This window comes from Falco peregrinus, chromosome 5 (genome assembly GCF_023634155.1).
Source record: "Falco peregrinus isolate bFalPer1 chromosome 5, bFalPer1.pri, whole genome shotgun sequence".
Lineage (NCBI taxonomy): Eukaryota > Metazoa > Chordata > Aves > Falconiformes > Falconidae > Falco > Falco peregrinus.
Window position 1 is genome coordinate 30187227 of NC_073725.1, and position 17747 is coordinate 30204973.

Below are 17747 nucleotides of genomic sequence, written 5' to 3' on the forward strand. Positions count from 1 at the left end.
GCTTTATAATAGCCTAGTATATTTGAAGTTTGGAACTGAAAATTATCTGCAAAGATAATAACAGTCAACCCTGCTGTGTTCCTGGTCTTAATTTAATAGAATAATGGCAATGCAAGCCTGCTAAGGACCTCCTGGGATCACAGAGTTTTTTCCTCTCTGAAAGATAGGGCTATTACACCTAGACCACATCTAATAATTTGTCTAGCTTGATCTTGAAACCCTTCCATAAACACTCCTCCTCTGTGTAGCATATTTAGGCATTACACCACAGATAATTCCTAATATCACACCACAAAATATCTCCAATGCAAATTCATTGAGTGCATCACAGTCTGTTTTGCAAGAGTCTTTGAGAACAAATTACCACCTTTTGCTTTAACAAGTCTACGAATACTGGATTATTATTACATTTTACCTCTAGTCTCTCTTTCCTGTACTAAACAAAACCATTTCCTTTGATCTTTTCTCAAAAGTCACAGCTTTGGCTCTTGTTTTCTGGCCATGTTTTCTTTACCTCATACCTTTTTTACTTCCCTTCTCTGGTCTCCTCCCGGTTGGGCAACACTTCAGAAAGTGTGGTGCCCAAAGTTGTTCAGTGCCAATGTCAGCATCCTAGGGCCAAGCAAGGAAGGATAATCACCTTGCATATGTTACCTACAACACTTCTGTCAGCACTACACAGCATGAGATTCACTTAGTTTGGTAACAGTGTCATATTATGACAATTTCATTCATCATGGCTCCATTAGAGCAATTGCATCTCTTCATTTCCTATTTTATAATTTATTTTTTAATTTCCCTTTCCCAAGGGTAAGTGTTTGTATTTGAGTACTGGATTTTCCCTTGCTGTTTTTGGGCCTTTCATGCTGTTTCTCAATATGGTTCTGAATTTTGATCCTGTATCTCAAAGAGCTTGTAAACCCTCCTAGCCTCATGTTGTTTGAAAACTTCTGTGTTTCATGATTCCAGTTGTTAATCAAAATCCTGAGCAGAAATATGATTTCTGCAGAGCCCTGCTTTTAATGCCTTCCCAGTTTAACACCAAACCACGTGAGTGTGTGCTCACTGTATCGTGGCTCTGAGTAGGTACATGCTTCTTTTGTTTCCTTAAGAGCATGTTAGTTGGATCATCTCAAAAGCCTTAGCAGAGTCAAGATGTATTTACTGCTTCTCCTTTACCCATGAGAACAATTATCTTGTCAAAGAAGGAAACAAGGTTAGTTTGACATGATTTATTCTCGACAAATCTACTCCAGCTGTTTTTATTAGCATATTATTCTCTAGGTACTTAATACATTGATTCTTTAATAATTTAATCTTCTGTATCTTTCACGGTAACGCAGATAGACTTGTTATCTCCCTGAACCCTCCTTTTCCTTTTTGGAAGGGTGAGGTTTGTGGGTTTTCTTCTAGTTCCTAGAGAACTTTCTCCTCTTTTGTTACCAATGAGCATTAATGGTTCAGATATTGCTTAAGTTTTTTAGCTACTCAAGGGTAAATCCCACCAGGCCACTCTAACTTTAATATATGTATCATATTCAATATTTTCTAGCCTCTTCTTCCCCTACTTAATTTGTGCATCTGTTTTCTTGTAAACAACCTAATTGCTTTAGGCATTTGCTCAAAATTTATATCATGTCTGAGGCAAAGATGTCATTGAATATCTTGACTTTGTCATCACAGCCTATTATTTGCAGTCCTCTCTTATTAAGGAATGTGCCTTATTTTTACTTTGCCTTTTTCTGCTCTTGTAGTGTTAATGCAATCTTTTCACTTTTTTTTTTTTTTTTTTTTTTATCACCCTCAATAGTAGTTAATGGTGCACTTTATCTTTCTGGGCTCCACCATACACTTTTGGTCTATTCATCTTTAGCCAGATGTCCTTGTTCCTAATTTGTAAATAAATCCCTTTTTAATATTCAAGACTTTAAAGAGCTTCTGCTGCAGCTATTCCTTCTTGTTACGCTGATTGCCTTCTCCTTCGTAGTACAATAATTTGCTGTTGTGTCTTAAATACTGCTTCTTTCAGTAATTGCTCTCTCTCCTGCACTTCTTTCCCCTTAAATTATCTTCCCAAGAAAATACTCTTACAAATTCCCTGAGTTTATCAATACCTGCTTTACCAAAACCCGTTATCTCTATTTTGCTTCTCTCCTGTTGTCCTTTTCTTAAAATAGTGAACTATGATCAATAGCTTTGCAACCATTTCCTCCCCCTTAGTTCCTGTCATCTATCATTTTTACAGAAGCTGGTCCAGTGTGTTAAGAAACCCCTGTATCTGGAAGCTGCTGTAGTTGATGGTCAAACAAAAGATAGGAAAAAGCAAAGCATGTCCTGCTTGAACCTGAATACAACAATACTTGTACTACTTGATAAGGATCAACATTACTCCAGAAATGTACAAAGGTGATCTGCTTGATCTGGACGTGATGTGGCAACTCAATTGCAACACACGTGCAGAGAAGTAACGTTAATCTATTTCATTAAGGAAACCTAAACCAGTCAACACAGTTACCCCAGCAGAGTTCACTCTTTCTAAGGTGTTAGCAATCACCACTCACGTTATTCAAGCATACAAACTTCTGTACTCTGTGACATCTTAGCATCTTCATAACTGCAGAGGGATATTCATATTGGTACCCTTCAGCCTTATGGTGAACTGCATCCAGTCCAACAGTGATGGAGGGACTATACAACAACTAAGTCATTCCTCTATTCTGTGACCCAAAATGCTCTTCAAGGCTGAGGAAAAAAGGGGAGCACATCCCACATAAATTCCTTACCTGTTCAGGTTGGGAAAAATCCAAATATGGCACTATTAGTAGCCTCTTTTATGTCAGACTGACTGATTTTAAATGGCTTCCAGGAGAACACCATTTTCATATTTCAGCTGTCTTCTCATTATTTTTAGACATGGAAGCTCAGTACTGGATGACAGAAATATTTGTACAGTTAAACACCAGGAGAGAGTGATGGAAATAAGCACACACGTCAGGAAACTGTCTGAATTGGGAGTTCACTTTAGACAGAAATCTCCCTTCAGGCCATAAAATGGAAAGCTGCCTAGATCCATCCTTTTCTAACTTTCTCTCATCTGTCAGCCCAGTGATTTGGCTCATCATTCCCCTGGCAGAATTTTAAACAGGTTTAGATGCTGTTCTCCATCCTCATGTAAACATCGCATGTACAGAGCTGTTAATGGCAATTAGACTTTAAAAGCCCGCTGTAGGAAATCTCACTCAGAAGCACAGCAAATATTACAACTACCTCACTTGCCAATATACCTCCCTCAGCAGGAATTTTATGAAGGGAAAAAAACCACTATGCTTTCCTAATCACTAGAACCTGTCAATGAATAAGGAGAAGCCCTCTCATGCCCCCTGTACTTCCCACAGGCACAGGAATACGAGAATCTTGGTTTACAGTGATTTACCACCACGTTATAGCATTTTTTCCCAATATATTTATTAAAGTACTTCTAAAAAGCCTCACTGAAAATCTGCTCCAAACCCCTTCTCCTTCGATAGGTAACCCCCCCCTTTTTTTTTTGTTTTTGGACTGAATTTCATAGTAGGCAATACATAATCATCTTGTTCAGTGGCAAGTACTGTCCTTAACTATTCTGCCTTCTCCCTAGTATAGATAGAGATCTACATTTATCTCTCTTTCATACTTATGAACAACAACTATACCCCATTCCAGCCTTCATTCTGCTAAAAGAGCCAGAGTGGTGGTCTAGGCTTTCCTCATAAAACAGACTCTCCATTCTCATTCTCTGCATCTGCTCCAGTTTTAATGGAACATTTTGAGCATGACTGACCAGCTCTGCTGTAGGCAGGATTATTATGACCTTGGGCTGTGATCAATACACCCTTACTCCTACTGAAACTACCAATCCCACATTCAGGGCTGCCCATTTCTGTCACTTAAGTCTTCTACAACAACTTTCTGATCATTCTCTGCAAAATTAAATGTTGGTGGTTTTTTTCTCCTTATTTTCCATACATTGTTAATACAAACATCTATCAGGATCAGTCCCAAATCCACTCCTTTGTTCCCTCTACCATCAACTCTGTTACCTTTCCTCTAGCCCCATGTATCCCCTTTGACAACAGCACGTTGTTGCCTCCCCTTCTGCCTGGTCCTTGCTTACTGTATCATAATTGTATTAACCTGCTCTTGGGCTACATGAGAAATTACCAATTATACTATTGCAACTGTACAAACAAGCAACAGCTGCTGTACATCCTTTAGCTACAGAACTGCTTTTCTCACCAAAACCAGCAGTGAGTTTCTCCATGGTGAGCAACGTATTACAAAGGTACATTGTATTTTTTTCCATTTATCTCCATCTCCCCTATTAATCTTTTCTTCAGCATTTGTACTAAATCTTTCCAGCCTATTGAGGTTGTATTAACTGTTAGCAATGGAGGGCTTCATTATTTCTCTGTTCATTAAACAGGTCCTATATGTGCCATTCTCCAACCACCCAGTATTGGCTAATTTGATGACTGCACAGATAAACATCACTAAGGGAACTGCAGTTTCATTTGCCAACTTTTATGATCTCAGTTAAACTGGATATTAAATAATTTGTTTTGTTTCAACCCAAACCCACAATGTGCTAATTTGTTCTCCTTCACTTGTTCCCATCACCCTGTTTCACTGAAAACTGAGCCAAAATATTTTTTGCTTTTCACTAGACCTAGATTACCATTAATGACCTTAATACTTTTTAAGCTTCTTCTTACCTTGTTTAAAAAAAAAGACAACAATATCTTTTTCTCTGCTGCTCTTTACCTATATAGCTAAATGGATTTTACTGTTGTTACAGCAAGAGTTGTTATCTTTTGCAAGATCCTAGTCACCTTAATTTTGGAAACTCTGACTTTTTCCTTCATACTTTCTGAAAAAACAGGGCTTTTTTTAGAGATGCAAATCAGAACTTGGAGACCAAGAAGAATTCAAAAGAAAAGATCATCCAGGCATATTTGGCAGAACTTGGTTTTGATTAACATGAACCATTTCAGTCGCTAATGCAAAAATGGAGCTGCTGCTTTTTCTGTCTCTCCCTCTTCCCAGCCTCAAGGTGCAGAACCTGTGGGAAAAGCAATGCTAGTGATGCAGAGCTGGGGCAGATGAAGCCCTGCACTGATCGGGAAGGGCTGGAAGGGGTGAGCTGTACAACCTTGTACCTGTGACTCCATCTTACAACATGCGAGCAAGATTGCACTACGCAATGGGAATAAGGAGGCTGTGACTCCCTTGGTCATCCCTGCTCTTCTGTGAAAACACACCAGCTCCCCATAAGGATAAAAGAGGGATGCGTTATAACTAAACCGAGAGACTGGTATCCATGTGGAGGTTCTTCCTGTACGAGGGCAGTGTTAGGAACTTTTCTCCCACATGGATGTGTTTCTCCTTTGGCCTTTTAGGTAAGGAAAGAAAAATGCCTATCCCTTTGTTGACCCTGTCTCTCTCCTTACACTGCAATTTCAGCTCAGGCTTGGACCTAAAGCACCAGATGAGGTGGTTTCCACTTCCATGACTAAAGTTGGAGCATGGACATCACAGCGAGAGATGAAAAGGGCTCTCCACATCATCAGGCAATGCGCAGAATGTTTCCACCAGCAGAAGTCTATATAGAAAGTTTATATTTCTAGTAAAATACGTGAGCATGTACACGAGAAGGACAGGATCTTGCCAACTTCTGAATGCTCCAATAACATCTTAGTAAATTGGTTTCTGATCCAGGCTCCTGAAAACTATATGCTTATCAGAAAAACTCACCACAGCTTGCAGGACCACGTCTGTAACATACAGCAGAAAACAAGACTTTCTGTGCTTCTACAAATGCTGCAGTCCCAAGGGCTCTCAGAGCAATTAGTAGTAATCAACTGAGATACACAGATAGTTTTGGCTCTTCTTTCACCTGAAGATGCTTTTCTGATACAGGTTTCCAGTTAAATGCATGACTTCTCAGCCTTTTTACCGCTGGTGGCAAGCCAGGTATCTTCAAGGCCCTTCTGGGAGATAGATGCATATAGCAAAGGGAGCTGTAGCACGGTTAAAGCCCATAGCTATCAAATGCATGGCAGCCAAGGCAGCCATAATATCATGCTGCAAAGGTGCGGGCTGGGGGGGGGAGGCGGGCAGGGGGCAAAGAGCAGGGTGTTTGTTCAGACACTGGGCCCATTTCACTCCTTGCGTCATGACCCACAAACCCACACTGTACTGAGGTGGTTGTACCTGTGCTGGTTCTGATTTATTAGGAAGGCTGCAGAGGCATGAATCGCAGCATAAACCTTTCTCCACCTGCTCTGAAACTGCAGCATAGGACTTTCAGGTTGCACATGGGATAATTTGCTCATGGGAACAACAGCAGAGATGGCTGCCTGTGGAGATAACTGTTCTTGGTGGTGGTTTTTAAAATCTGGTCAGGCAAACATGTCAGCAACATCCCTGACTTCTTGCAGCCTGAAGGTGGGTAAGAAGTTTGTCTGTCCTCCCTCTTGGCCCCATGTTGCTGATTCTGAGGCTGATGACTACCCACAGCAACAGGTACATGGCATTAACAGCCTGCGTTAGGGACCTTCATGCCACTTCACTACTATCATTATCCAGGTTGTACTACCTTGACCAATACTTTCTTTACTTGCACTTTCAGTGTCAGGGTAGAGATAAGCTAGCTGCCTCACTTAAAGTCAGTGAGATCTTCCTCCATTTCCCTTAGTGGGAGCAGCACGCCACTTCCCTAGTCCTTGGTGGTTTTATGTTTCTCGTCTTCCTTGCATTCCCATGTTTCCCCTTGTTTCTCTTCTCCCTTCTTACACTATTGTCTTTTGCTCTTATCCTGCAAAAGTTCTAAAGCTACTTTTGCTCGAACATGCTTGCGTTTTGCATGTTTAGTCCCTCCCGCAAAACATTATCCCACTCTATCCTGATGCAGTGAAAACCACTGAAAATAGAACCCAAACCTCTGGACTTGTGAGCACATTTTCAAGAACACAAACCTCTCTAATCAAACCCTGAATGAACAGGACAGATCATTCAGTGCATCGCAGCACCATGCCCATTACTTCTGGTAAACCCTGGGCCTGGGTCTTTCACCTGTCCTTACCTCACGGTAGCGACTAGGGCTGCTTTTAAGCCACAGTGACGTTGTGTCATTCAAAGCCTATCAGAAGTAAGAAAACAAGATGTAGCAGAGTTAAAGTCGAATTTGTACGTCCAACCTGCAACAGCTTCCTTAGGCAAAGGGAAACCTCTCCTCCAACACTCATTTTGTCGCTCCTTTTTATAGATACTGGCCAGCCGCAGGTATCCTAAAAGTACCCATCTTTCACCTCTGTTCCTCCAGCTCATTGCCTTTGGGAGGATTACCTTTGTTTTCTACTAACTGAACTTTTCTTTCCCTGGGCTTAAAACCTTGTCAGAGTTGGAAATAGCTCCTTTGAAACTCCAACACCAGGCCAGTAATTATTTAAGGGTATGTTTTAATAACAGTGAGCTGGTTTCATTTTCACCATGGACTGTAATGACCTATAAGAACATTTACAGGCAGCTTTGCATGTTTTCATTGTTAATTGTATTCCTCAGGATCTGCAAATCAAAACCTGCTGGGATTGAAGGGATAATTAACAGAAATGTTTGATTGTAACAAAAACCATTCTTTAAGAACAGGCTGAAGTGCAACAGCTGCTGCTCAGGTGTATCATTTACTAGCATGCACTCATCAAAACAGAAGTGCAACAGACTTGACAACAGTGCTTTTTCTGCTACAAGACCAAAGATAAGAACAGGAAAAAAGAAGAGAACTGTATTAGATGGAGTTATTATTAAAACATTAGTCTCGTGGTTGAGTAGCAAAGTGCCTTCTCAGATTTGCAGAAATCTCTGAGGTCTTAAATAGGAAGATTATGCCACAATAAGAGATCAATTATTTTCAGCAGCCAGAGAAATCTGTTGCTACTGAAAAGCAGTATGTCAATAACATATCACACAAACCTATCTGTTCTTACATTGCATTACACTCCACCTAAAGCTGAATTGAACCCAGCACTGAATTTGGTCCAAAGCCTGCAAGTCTTTTGCAATTAAAATGCAAAACCTGATCTTGCAGATTTTATTTCATAATATCACATTTATTGCAAGAAGGAGCCCCCTGTAGTTAATTAGGCCTAAACAGTTTCAATGAATGTAGTTGCAGAAAATAATATCAGAGAGTGGTGGACAAAAAAGGAAATTAGGAAGTACAGCTAAGGGGAGGGGATAGTAATGGTGAAGAGGGAGTTAGGAAGTCCATATAGGCTATTACAGGCCTATGGTAGTGCTAGAGGGGAAAAAGGCTTGCTGCAGAGCAGAAAGGATGCCACACAGACAAAGCACAGCCTGAAGAGGAGAGGACCAGAGAGAAAGCAAAAGTCAGTATGAAAGACTTCATTTATATTGAATAGAAGTATGATCCTTGATTTACAGCAGGTATAAACTGCCCCATCTCCACTGACCTGGTGTCCTAATTAATATCAGCTGAGAAATGGCCATGCCTTGTTTTTCCGCAGGTAAATACTTGAAGAAAGCAGGGTACAGCCTAGTTCTGCATTATATATCACGTTAGTAGGGCCTGTTCCTGAAGCTCTCGCTTCTCTCAGTTAATTTCAGCTGAATCTCATAGATCTACATTTAGAAATAAAATGAGATCAAGGGCAGTTGCTGTATTGGTTTCCCAGAATTTACAAGGCACTTTACCATGGATGCTCAAGTCACATACTCATCATCCTCTCTCCATGGAACAAAACGTGGCCAGGGCTGTTGCTTGCACATACCTGGAACCATCGCACGTGAAAAAAAATGAGCGCCATTATACTGTAATAAGACTGCACACAGCAGCTGAAGGAACCATTAAACATCACAGCTAGAGCTTCAGAAGCTCTCATGGGGTATAGCGTGAAGGGCAGTTGCGTGCTAGCCCTGGGAGGGTTGCCTCTGTGATATACAGTGCGCCTTCCCTCCTTGTTAGTTAGGATAATTTACTATGCGTACTGGGAATCAAACAGCAAAATACATGGGAGAGCACAGCATCATTAATGGCTTAGGCATGGCCTAATTTTTATTTGTCTAAATGATTATTTAGTCTTGGCCCAAAAAGTAACAGATAATTTGGTTTACTATTTAAAAAATCGGCACTAGTCTCATTGGGAGCACAGTATCAGACACTGCAGGGTGTAAAGTGGGTTGGAGGGAAGGAAAGGCCAGAAGAAGTAAACCAGAGGGGTTTATGAATTCCTCCTGTGCAAAGAATGAGTAGCCCAATGATCTGTTAAGCAAAAACATTCGTGATTTACATGAAGAACCTGGTATCTGAGTAGGATTCAGGCCTTGGTTAAACATTCATTGGATTTCACCTACATCACAGAAAGGAAAAGGACAGCTTTGGCCAGATCAGCTTGCTGCAGGGCTGCACATTTGCCAGTGCTGCAGAAGGCGGGCTGCAGGAGTACATAGCTGGAGTGGGAGGAAAGGATGAGGGCTCACTGTTTTCAGTGGCATTTAGACATATTCTGCGTGAAAGTTTCCACGAAATCATGATTTCAGTAGGCGAGGCCTCCTGCTCCATTCTGCTAGAGACAAGTGACTAGAATTTATTCTTGCTTAGAACTTATGGTAAAGGTTGTCACCTTACTCCGCCCAACCTTTTTCCTCCTCTTTCATCCATGATTCCCATTCAGGCTGTGGGAGCTCTGTATGCACCAAGGGTAAAAAAAGGGAAACCCACCCACTACAAAAAGCCTAAAAGTCTTTGAGCTATGTCCCACCTGCTAAGAACAAAAAAGGAGGTCTTGTATGCTTGAGACTCAACATACCACACTGCAATAAACGTGAAGAATGGTTGAATATAGAGAGATGTGCCTCAGAAATAGGTGTTGAACAGGGTGCTAAACACGGCAGCATGCAGATACCCAAACAGCACAATGATGCAAAAGGCAACAGATGCAAACAAAACACTCCCCCACCCTCAACCCACTGCTCCAGAAGAAGGGAAGAGCCCACTCCTGCAAGGTGCTCCTCATCTGTAGGCCTTGAGCAGGTGCCAGTTGGTATGATCTTGCTTGTATTCCCACCATTTTGATTCAAGGATAGTAGAAGGAGTAAAAAACCAGAAGCCACATACATTTGTATTAAAGGCTTAATTCTGATCTTCGTTTACAGGGATGTAGTCACTCACACTGACGCAGCTGGTCTTTGCTGAGGGCAGGAAACCGTTCAAGGTGAAAACATGTTCTTCACACAGCAAAATGTCTACACAGAGATGAGACATTTTTTAAAAAAGATTCTGCATTTACCCTTTCAGGCTCTGCAACACAGCATAAAAGAGTCCCTCATTAAAGATTAAATCATGCATGAAGTGTTTTTTTTAGTGATGAGAGGATCAGTGTCAAAATATCAAGAGAGTATTTTGTAGATGATGGTGTAATTTTGCAGTGGATGGTTCTTTTAACTTCCAGGTAAATACAGGGTACTTCTTGTTGGACAAGCTGTTTGGAATTTCTGCTTTGTCATCAGCTCAACTTCCAAAAAGAAATAAAATGAAGAAATTATTGCCTAAAATTTACATCCTGCCACAAGGTAACAGACATGTCCCATTTAGTCACACTGATATTGTTACAACCAACCATAAACTGAAGCCAACACTGAGACAGGCATCACCTATATTCAACCTTACACACGGAGGATGTATTTTGGTAGCAATAAAATTACTCAGTGAATAAACTCAAAGATCAGTAAGTCTGCACGGTGTCTAGATCTTGAATTAATAGTTTATGGTCTGGCTGACTGACTAGCAACAGGCGATGGTATAGCTGGGAGTAAATATTTAATGGGATAACGAGGCCTCAAGCGTCCGAGTTTCCACGCAAGGCCGTGCGCTGGGCTGGGCTGGCTGCAGGCTGCTTGCCGGCTGCTGCTGCGCGCAGACATTCCAGCCGGCAGTGCCGAGCTCCTAAGGCTACATCATCGACGGCACCTCGTGTTTATTTGTGAATAGAACCGACTGATCCTCGATTACTGTGCACTGCCCCTTCACATGGAGCTCTCCTCCCAGCGCCCATGAGACGGCAGGCCACGGTTACGCTGACGCGGGGGCCCTGGCATTCAGGCCCCCACCCTGCCCAGGGCTGGATCCCAAACACAAACAGGGGATCCACTGGGGATCCAGCCGGGATGGGGTCTCCCTCCCAGCCAGTGCCATGGCCTGTGGCTGGGGGCCCCACCGCGCCGGCCCCACGCGTGGAGGGGGCGCACACGCCGGGCCGGCTCACCCCGGCCGACATCTCCAGCGCTGGGAGTTCTATTTTTTTGTGTTTTTTTGTTTGTTTGAGTTTTTTTGTTTTGTTTTTGCTTTGCGCCGCGGGCAGCGCGATGTACGCCGCCACACCAAGGCGCCGGGCCGCCATTACACGGCGAGGGCGGGACGGGGGAGGGGGCCCCGCCGGCTGCTCCCCGGGGAGCTGCCCCCCCTCGCCGCCTTCCCTTCCCCGCCGGGCGGGGGCCGAGGGCCGCCTCCCGCTCCTCAGGGCGGGCGCCGGAGCCGCGGCCGCCGCCTGCCTGCCGCCGGGGGTGGCCGAGGGTCGGCGCGCCCGGCCCGGGGGCTGCCGGCGGATGAGCGCGGCGCGGTGGAGAAGCCGTGCGAAGGGGCTGGTGGCGTACTGCCTGCTGCTGGGGCTGGCCTTCCCCCTCCTACTGCTCCTGCCGCTCCTCTGAGATGCGCCGGCCGGCAGCTCGGCCCCGCCGCCGGGGGACGGGCGGGAGGGGGCGGCGGCAGCCCCGCTCCGCTGCCCGGCGTGCGGCCGGCGGCAGCCGGAGGGCCTGAGGCTGCGGCGGGGCACGATGAGGAGCTCGGGCGGGCTTTGCAGCGGTGCCACCCAGCCTGCGCGGGCGGGCGGGCTGCCTCTCCCCGCGGGGGGGCCCGGCCGCGGCCCCGGCCGCGCTCAGCCCCTGCGGGTGTGATGCCGCCGCCGCGCTCGCCGCTCCCCCTCCCCGGCTGAGCCAGGCAGAGCCGAGCTCCCCCTTCGCCTACCCAAGCCGGGCTCCGGCGGCTCGGGGCGGCCTAGATGGGCAAGCGGCCGCGGGCACTGCCGCCGCCGCCCCCCCCCTCAGCGCGGGGCCAGCGGGCCGCGCCTCGCCGCCCTCCCCGAGCCCGGCCCGGCCCCAGCGCCGCCGGCCCGCCGCGGGCCCCCCGCCGCCGCGCTCGCCCAGCCCCGGCGGCGGCCGTGAGTCGGTGGCAGCCGCCGGCCGCGGCGCTCGCGTCGCTCCAGATCGGCCGCTCTGCGGGGCGGAGTGTGTCCCCGGCGGCTTGCCGTGCGGGGAGGCGGGCCGGGGGCCGGCTGAGATGGGAGAGAGCATGTCCAAGAGGCTGAAGCTGCAGCTGGGCGGCGAGGCGGAGATGGAGGAGCGGGCTTTCGCCAACCCCTACCCCGACTACCAGCCCCACGCAGCCGGAGCCGCGGCGGCCCCCAGCGCAGCGGACGCCCAGCGGGACAGGGCGCTGCTCCCGCCGGACGAGGAGTCCCTCCCCTTCGGCGCCGACGGGAAGGTGAGTCCCGGCGGGCCGCGCGTCCCGTTCCCCCGAGCCCTGCCTCTGCCGCGGCGCGCTCCCTCCCCGCGCGGGCGCTGCCCCGGGGCGGCCTCCGGCGGGACCCCGGGCCTGGCGGCGGCCGCTGGGGCGGCCCCGGGCCTGGCCGCGCCGCTACGGAGCGCCGGGCCGCCTCCTGCCCGCCGGCCGGTGTCGGCCTCCGGCGGGCGGCGGGAGCCGAGGGAGGGAGCGGGGGGCGCCGCCCGGCTGCTCGGCCTGGAGCGGGGGGCTGCCGTAAGCTGTTGATTCCGCCCCGAGCGCCATGGCGCGGGGCCTGGAGGCAGCGCCGCCTGTGCTGGAGCCACCGCGCGGCTCTGGCACGGCGTTGCCCGAGCTTCGCCGCAGCAGTCCCGCAGGGAAGGGGCAAGAGGAGCGCGCACCTACAACAGATGAGTTTCGTCTCAGGTGACCGCGACCCTCAGACTTTAGGTGACGCTGGACCTTTCTCTGCGAGGCCTGTGTTCACTGACATACACGCGTTCATAGGCTCAGCGGCACCGCCACGGGCACCTGGCAGTTGGTTCGGGCCAGCAGAAGCTCTCTGGTGGCACTGGTCACACGAGGTTCGCCGTCATCCTGCTCCGCTTACCTCCTCGGCACTGCACGCTGCTGGCTGGGGAGCTGCGTATGTCTTAGGTTTTAAGCACCGAAGGTGCTCTGGACTGATAGCACGCAGGCTGGCTTAAGCTGCAGAAGGAACACCAGAATGTGGACCTTCTGTCATTTCAGCCCCTGAGCAGCCTGATCGTTCAGTACCGTGCTGCTTTGTCATCTTTTGGATGAAAAACACTGCATGGTGACATGGGTAGCACAGATGCACTAGGTGGAAAGCTAACTTTCCTAACGCATTCAACTATATGCTGGTGTGAAAAAAGCAGAGCCTTTAATCTCAGTTTTGTGTTTTTCTCCTTGCGATGGTAAGGAATTACCTTGACTAACTAGTAGTGTGGGGGATGAGGATCGTGATGCCCAGTGATGGGAGCAGGAGTCTTCCTGAGCGTTGTAGGAGAGAGGACGGCATCAGCTCACCATCAGTCCAAGGCAATGAAAGGTTGCACTAAGTTGTTGCGGCTGTGGTTTATGAGCATACAAAAGATAATACTTTGGGGAATTGGTGTCTTACTGCTACAGCTAATTGCAGCTGTCAAAAGCAGAACTTGGCACTTGAAAAGGGTTAAAAAGCAAGGGTAGGTTTGGATGTGAAATCTGTTTGTTTTTGCAGAAATCCCTGGTAGTATACTTGCTCAGTGCTGGTAAAACTATTTTTTTCTATGAGAGAGACCTGTGAATTCCTTGTTTTTGTGTATCTGGCTCAGTATACAGAAAACATCCTAGGATGATGAGTTGAAGGATGAAGGCAGAAGTAGATGGCAGAACATCTATAGCTATACATTGTTGTCAAATGGGTAAAAAACATACCAAGAACTTTCTTCTAAGGCCTTCTGTAGGCCAGCCATCCTTATGTATCTGCTTTAGATCCCACACTTGGTGTCCATTTTTTAAAAGAGAAAATAAGCCTTCATTTACTGCTGATCTATGTTGACTACAGCTTTCCAAAGTGAGAATTGGTATCGGAGGAAGGTGAACTTCCTTAAATTTTTTATTTTAATTTTTTTTCCGAAGAACACTACCTATATTGCAGAATAGTTCAGCTCTAATTTACTTCAGATTTAATTCTTGAATGAATCCAAATTCAGAGACACTGTTCTGTGGCAGATCTGAAATGAGTTAGTCAATAATTTCTAGCCCTGTATTCATGTTAGGAATGTCTGTTCAGCTCTGCTGTAGATGAGTATGCTATTTTACAGTGGTTGCAAATGTTTTTTCCCAGTATCAATGGTGGATGACATTCCTTGTTACAGTATGGCAGTTGCCAGCTATTTCTGCAGCTTTGTTCAGAAAATATCTTTGAGCACCTGAGTAGCTGTGTATTTGATAAAAGATGGTGTCTGGGTTTTGTTATGTTCAAAAGTATGAAGCTCCTCTGGAAAAAAAAAAATCATCTTCTGTACTGCATTGAAGTGATGTAACTACAGCAACTTTTGGTGGAATTTGAATTTTTCAACTTTGCCTCTCATTGGAGAAGGCAAATGCGAGTGTACATTTTGTTTTGTTTCTGCATGTGCAAAATCTGAGGCATTGTTCTGCATATTGCTGGACTAGAACATACCTTTGAGTATATTTATGTGTATTTATATTCTTTGCAGCATTTGCATATTGTCAATCCTAGTACTATCCTGACTTCTGTGAGACTTCACGATGAGTGTTTTGGGGTGCTTTTGTTGCTGGGTTTTTTTTGTTTGTTTTGTTTTTTCATTTAACAGGCTCCAGTCTCATCAGAGAATTGTCCTTGCCTGCCTAAAGCCCCAGTGAAGACAAAAGGACTTTACATAGGTTGAGAAGTCTGTTCTGTAAGCTTCTGTACACAATAGCACAAGTTTCCTAAAAATGGGAGCAGCTTTCAGAAGCCCTCAGTGCACTACATAATTTCTTCCTCCCATCTGCCGCTGTATGGAGCGGTGAGCAGTGAGTGACTCATGTAATGACAGCTAGAGGTGTGCGGGGCTCTGCTGTTGTCATGGAAGGCAATGCATTATTAATCCCTCCATTCGATTTCATAAGCTGCCACGATTGCCATCTAAAATTCATCCGGCTGATAAAAGGACAAGAAGCTCTTCAAGTCTTTGTCTGAAATGTGAGACAATTGGAACAAAGTGCTGTGTATGAAAGTGTCTGTTTGTTCAGGAAGCTAGGTGTGGAAGTGGGAGAAAACAAGGTTTGGGGTTGCTGATTTGCCTTAAAAATAGTCACACTCAATGCTGCATATCAGTTATCTAGGTGGGCTCTGCTCATGTATTAGAAATTCACTTTTTTTTAACTATATTTCTTCACTGGAAGTGTCCTGGACTTGAATTGCTTCTGGTACTTGTCTGAGAAAGCTTAAGGGAATAATTAATCAGACGGCATTAATTCTAGATTAATAAGAAACAATTTTAGATGTAAGACTTTGTTTAAAAAATAACAAATTTTTCAATTAAGTACATATCCTGTAGCCCTTTTTCTTTTGATGTGGATCCCTTAGTGATACCTTAGCCTGAAAAAGTACATCTAGGTTTTACCTCACAGTGGTCCAAAAGTTTTCAAAATGGAAATGTAGATGGTCAGGAAGGCAGAGAAATGAGTAGACAGCTATAGTCTCAGAACAAAGCGTATTCCCTAGGTCATGAGAAAATCAGTTTTTTTGTTGTTTCATTTAATTTTTAATTCACTGTAACTCTTTATTGGGTATTAATATTTGAAAACCAGATGTTCTTCTGGTAGTTTCACCTGCATTGTAGGCAACTTCAGCGATAAACTCATCTACCCTTACGCGTAGCTGTACCAGGCTATGGGCCTGTGCAGGCTGGGAACCAGAGAGTACCTTGGAAAAGCAGTATTGTGCTTTGCTGTCCCACCTGAACGGCAGCAGCGGCAACCTATAGGTGCAATTTATGTCAAGGCTTGTTGACATTGTGTTACCCTTCAGCTGTGGGTGCAGACTGAGAATGGGGAGGTCTGCACGGGCTCGCATAAAGCAGGGGCAGCCAGTGTCCTGGCTGAGAAACTGTTTATCAAAACCTCCATGTGGTGGAGAGCTATGGAGCAGTAATGGATTTCCTGGGAAGAGGAAGGGTGAGGAGAGCTTGCTGGTAAGGTGGTGATAGCTTGTTCAAGGACCTGGCATCATGGGTGACCCACCAATATCAGCCTCAGATTGCCCACCATCCTCAGAGCCACCACAGCTCTGTGGTTACATCCATAGCACAGCAGGGTGTGATTTGGAAGCCACCTTCACACCATCTGTGCGCCAGTGACTTGGGAACCCAAAGCCGGTTGATATTACCTGCTTATCCAGGGGAAGGTGGCAGCAAGCCTGTGTCTAGGCAACCTGATGTGGATTTTGTGTGTGCGTGTGCACAAGAAAAGCACCCTTGGCATCAAGACATTAACACGTGAGCCCGCAGCTTAAGGTTGTCTGGATTTGTTGTGGAATCACAGGACAGTCTTTGACAGCACCGCAGCTGGATTCAGACTTTATGGATAGGTCACTGGAGTGCCCAGACAGTAACTTCTTTCTTAAGCCATTTCTTTCTTGGCAAGTTTTTTTCTGACTTGCCATAATGTTTTAAGAATATTAGTAAAAGGGGGGAGTGTTCTGACAAATGTATACAATGTACTTAATTAGGCTTTGCAGAGGGCTTCTTACAGGGGAACCTGTTTTAAAGCTAATGATGCTTGTTGGCAAAGATTATCTCTTAATGGGGATACAAGCTATTTACTTAGATTATCTTTTGAGTGATTTAGTAGCGTTTAGTTTCCTGGTGCTTTCTCAATCTCCTGTTAGTTCTGACAATTGCTTTCATGTGGCTTTTTAGTCCTCCTCTGGCTTTAAAATATATTTTAAAAAAATATGTAAAGTTTATTGTCATTGCCTCACTCTTCATTCCCCTCCCTGTGATATTTTTAAATATTTTTTGGGTTGTCTCACTGGGAGCAGCAAGTTCTCTCTGTTCTGGGACTGATTCTGCAATCACTTAACACTAGTGGGAATCATACCACCCATTGCACTGGAGGCAAAATTGACCCTCTGGAGCCAGTAATTATTTCTTCCCACTTTTTTGCCAGAGATGTAGAATAGGGTAGCTGTGCTTATTGAGATTGCAACTTTTTTTGCTATTTCCTGGCACCCCATGTCAGGTGCATGCTATTTTAATAGCGGATTCTGCATACTGCAAGTCATGTTTCTGTTGAAGGACAGTTTGGTTTGCTTTTTTTGAGTCTTCATTAAAATTGAGTCTGAGAATCAGTTTATTGTACTTCACTGTCCATGACTAACTGATGGCAGTTAGTGTACGCAGCTTGAGAGGAAGAACTGCTGCTGTCCTACAGCACACATCAACACCAAGTGCCGCTTAGTGCTTCGCTGATGCTTTTATATTGAAAGCCTCTCCTGTTAGTTAGGACAATTTAACCACATGGTTTTTTTGGTTTTAGTCAACCAGTTCTGAATGAAGATACTTTTTTGAATCAGAGCCCAAGTTCTGATTAAATTGTGTCATGTCCATCTGCTCTTCAC

At 45.6% G+C, this 17747-nt stretch overlaps 1 protein-coding gene across 1 annotated transcript in view; it reads left to right on the plus strand.

Moving 5' to 3' along the window:
* Window positions 1–11515: 11515 nt before the first annotated feature.
* Window positions 11516–17747, plus strand: part of LANCL2 (LanC like glutathione S-transferase 2) — a 32827-nt gene continuing 26595 nt past the window's right edge. The window contains exon 1 of the mRNA XM_055804235.1: window positions 11516–12592. Coding sequence (XP_055660210.1) covers window positions 12389–12592 — 204 coding nt within the window. The 5' untranslated portion in view covers window positions 11516–12388. The remainder of the gene's footprint in view (window positions 12593–17747) is intronic.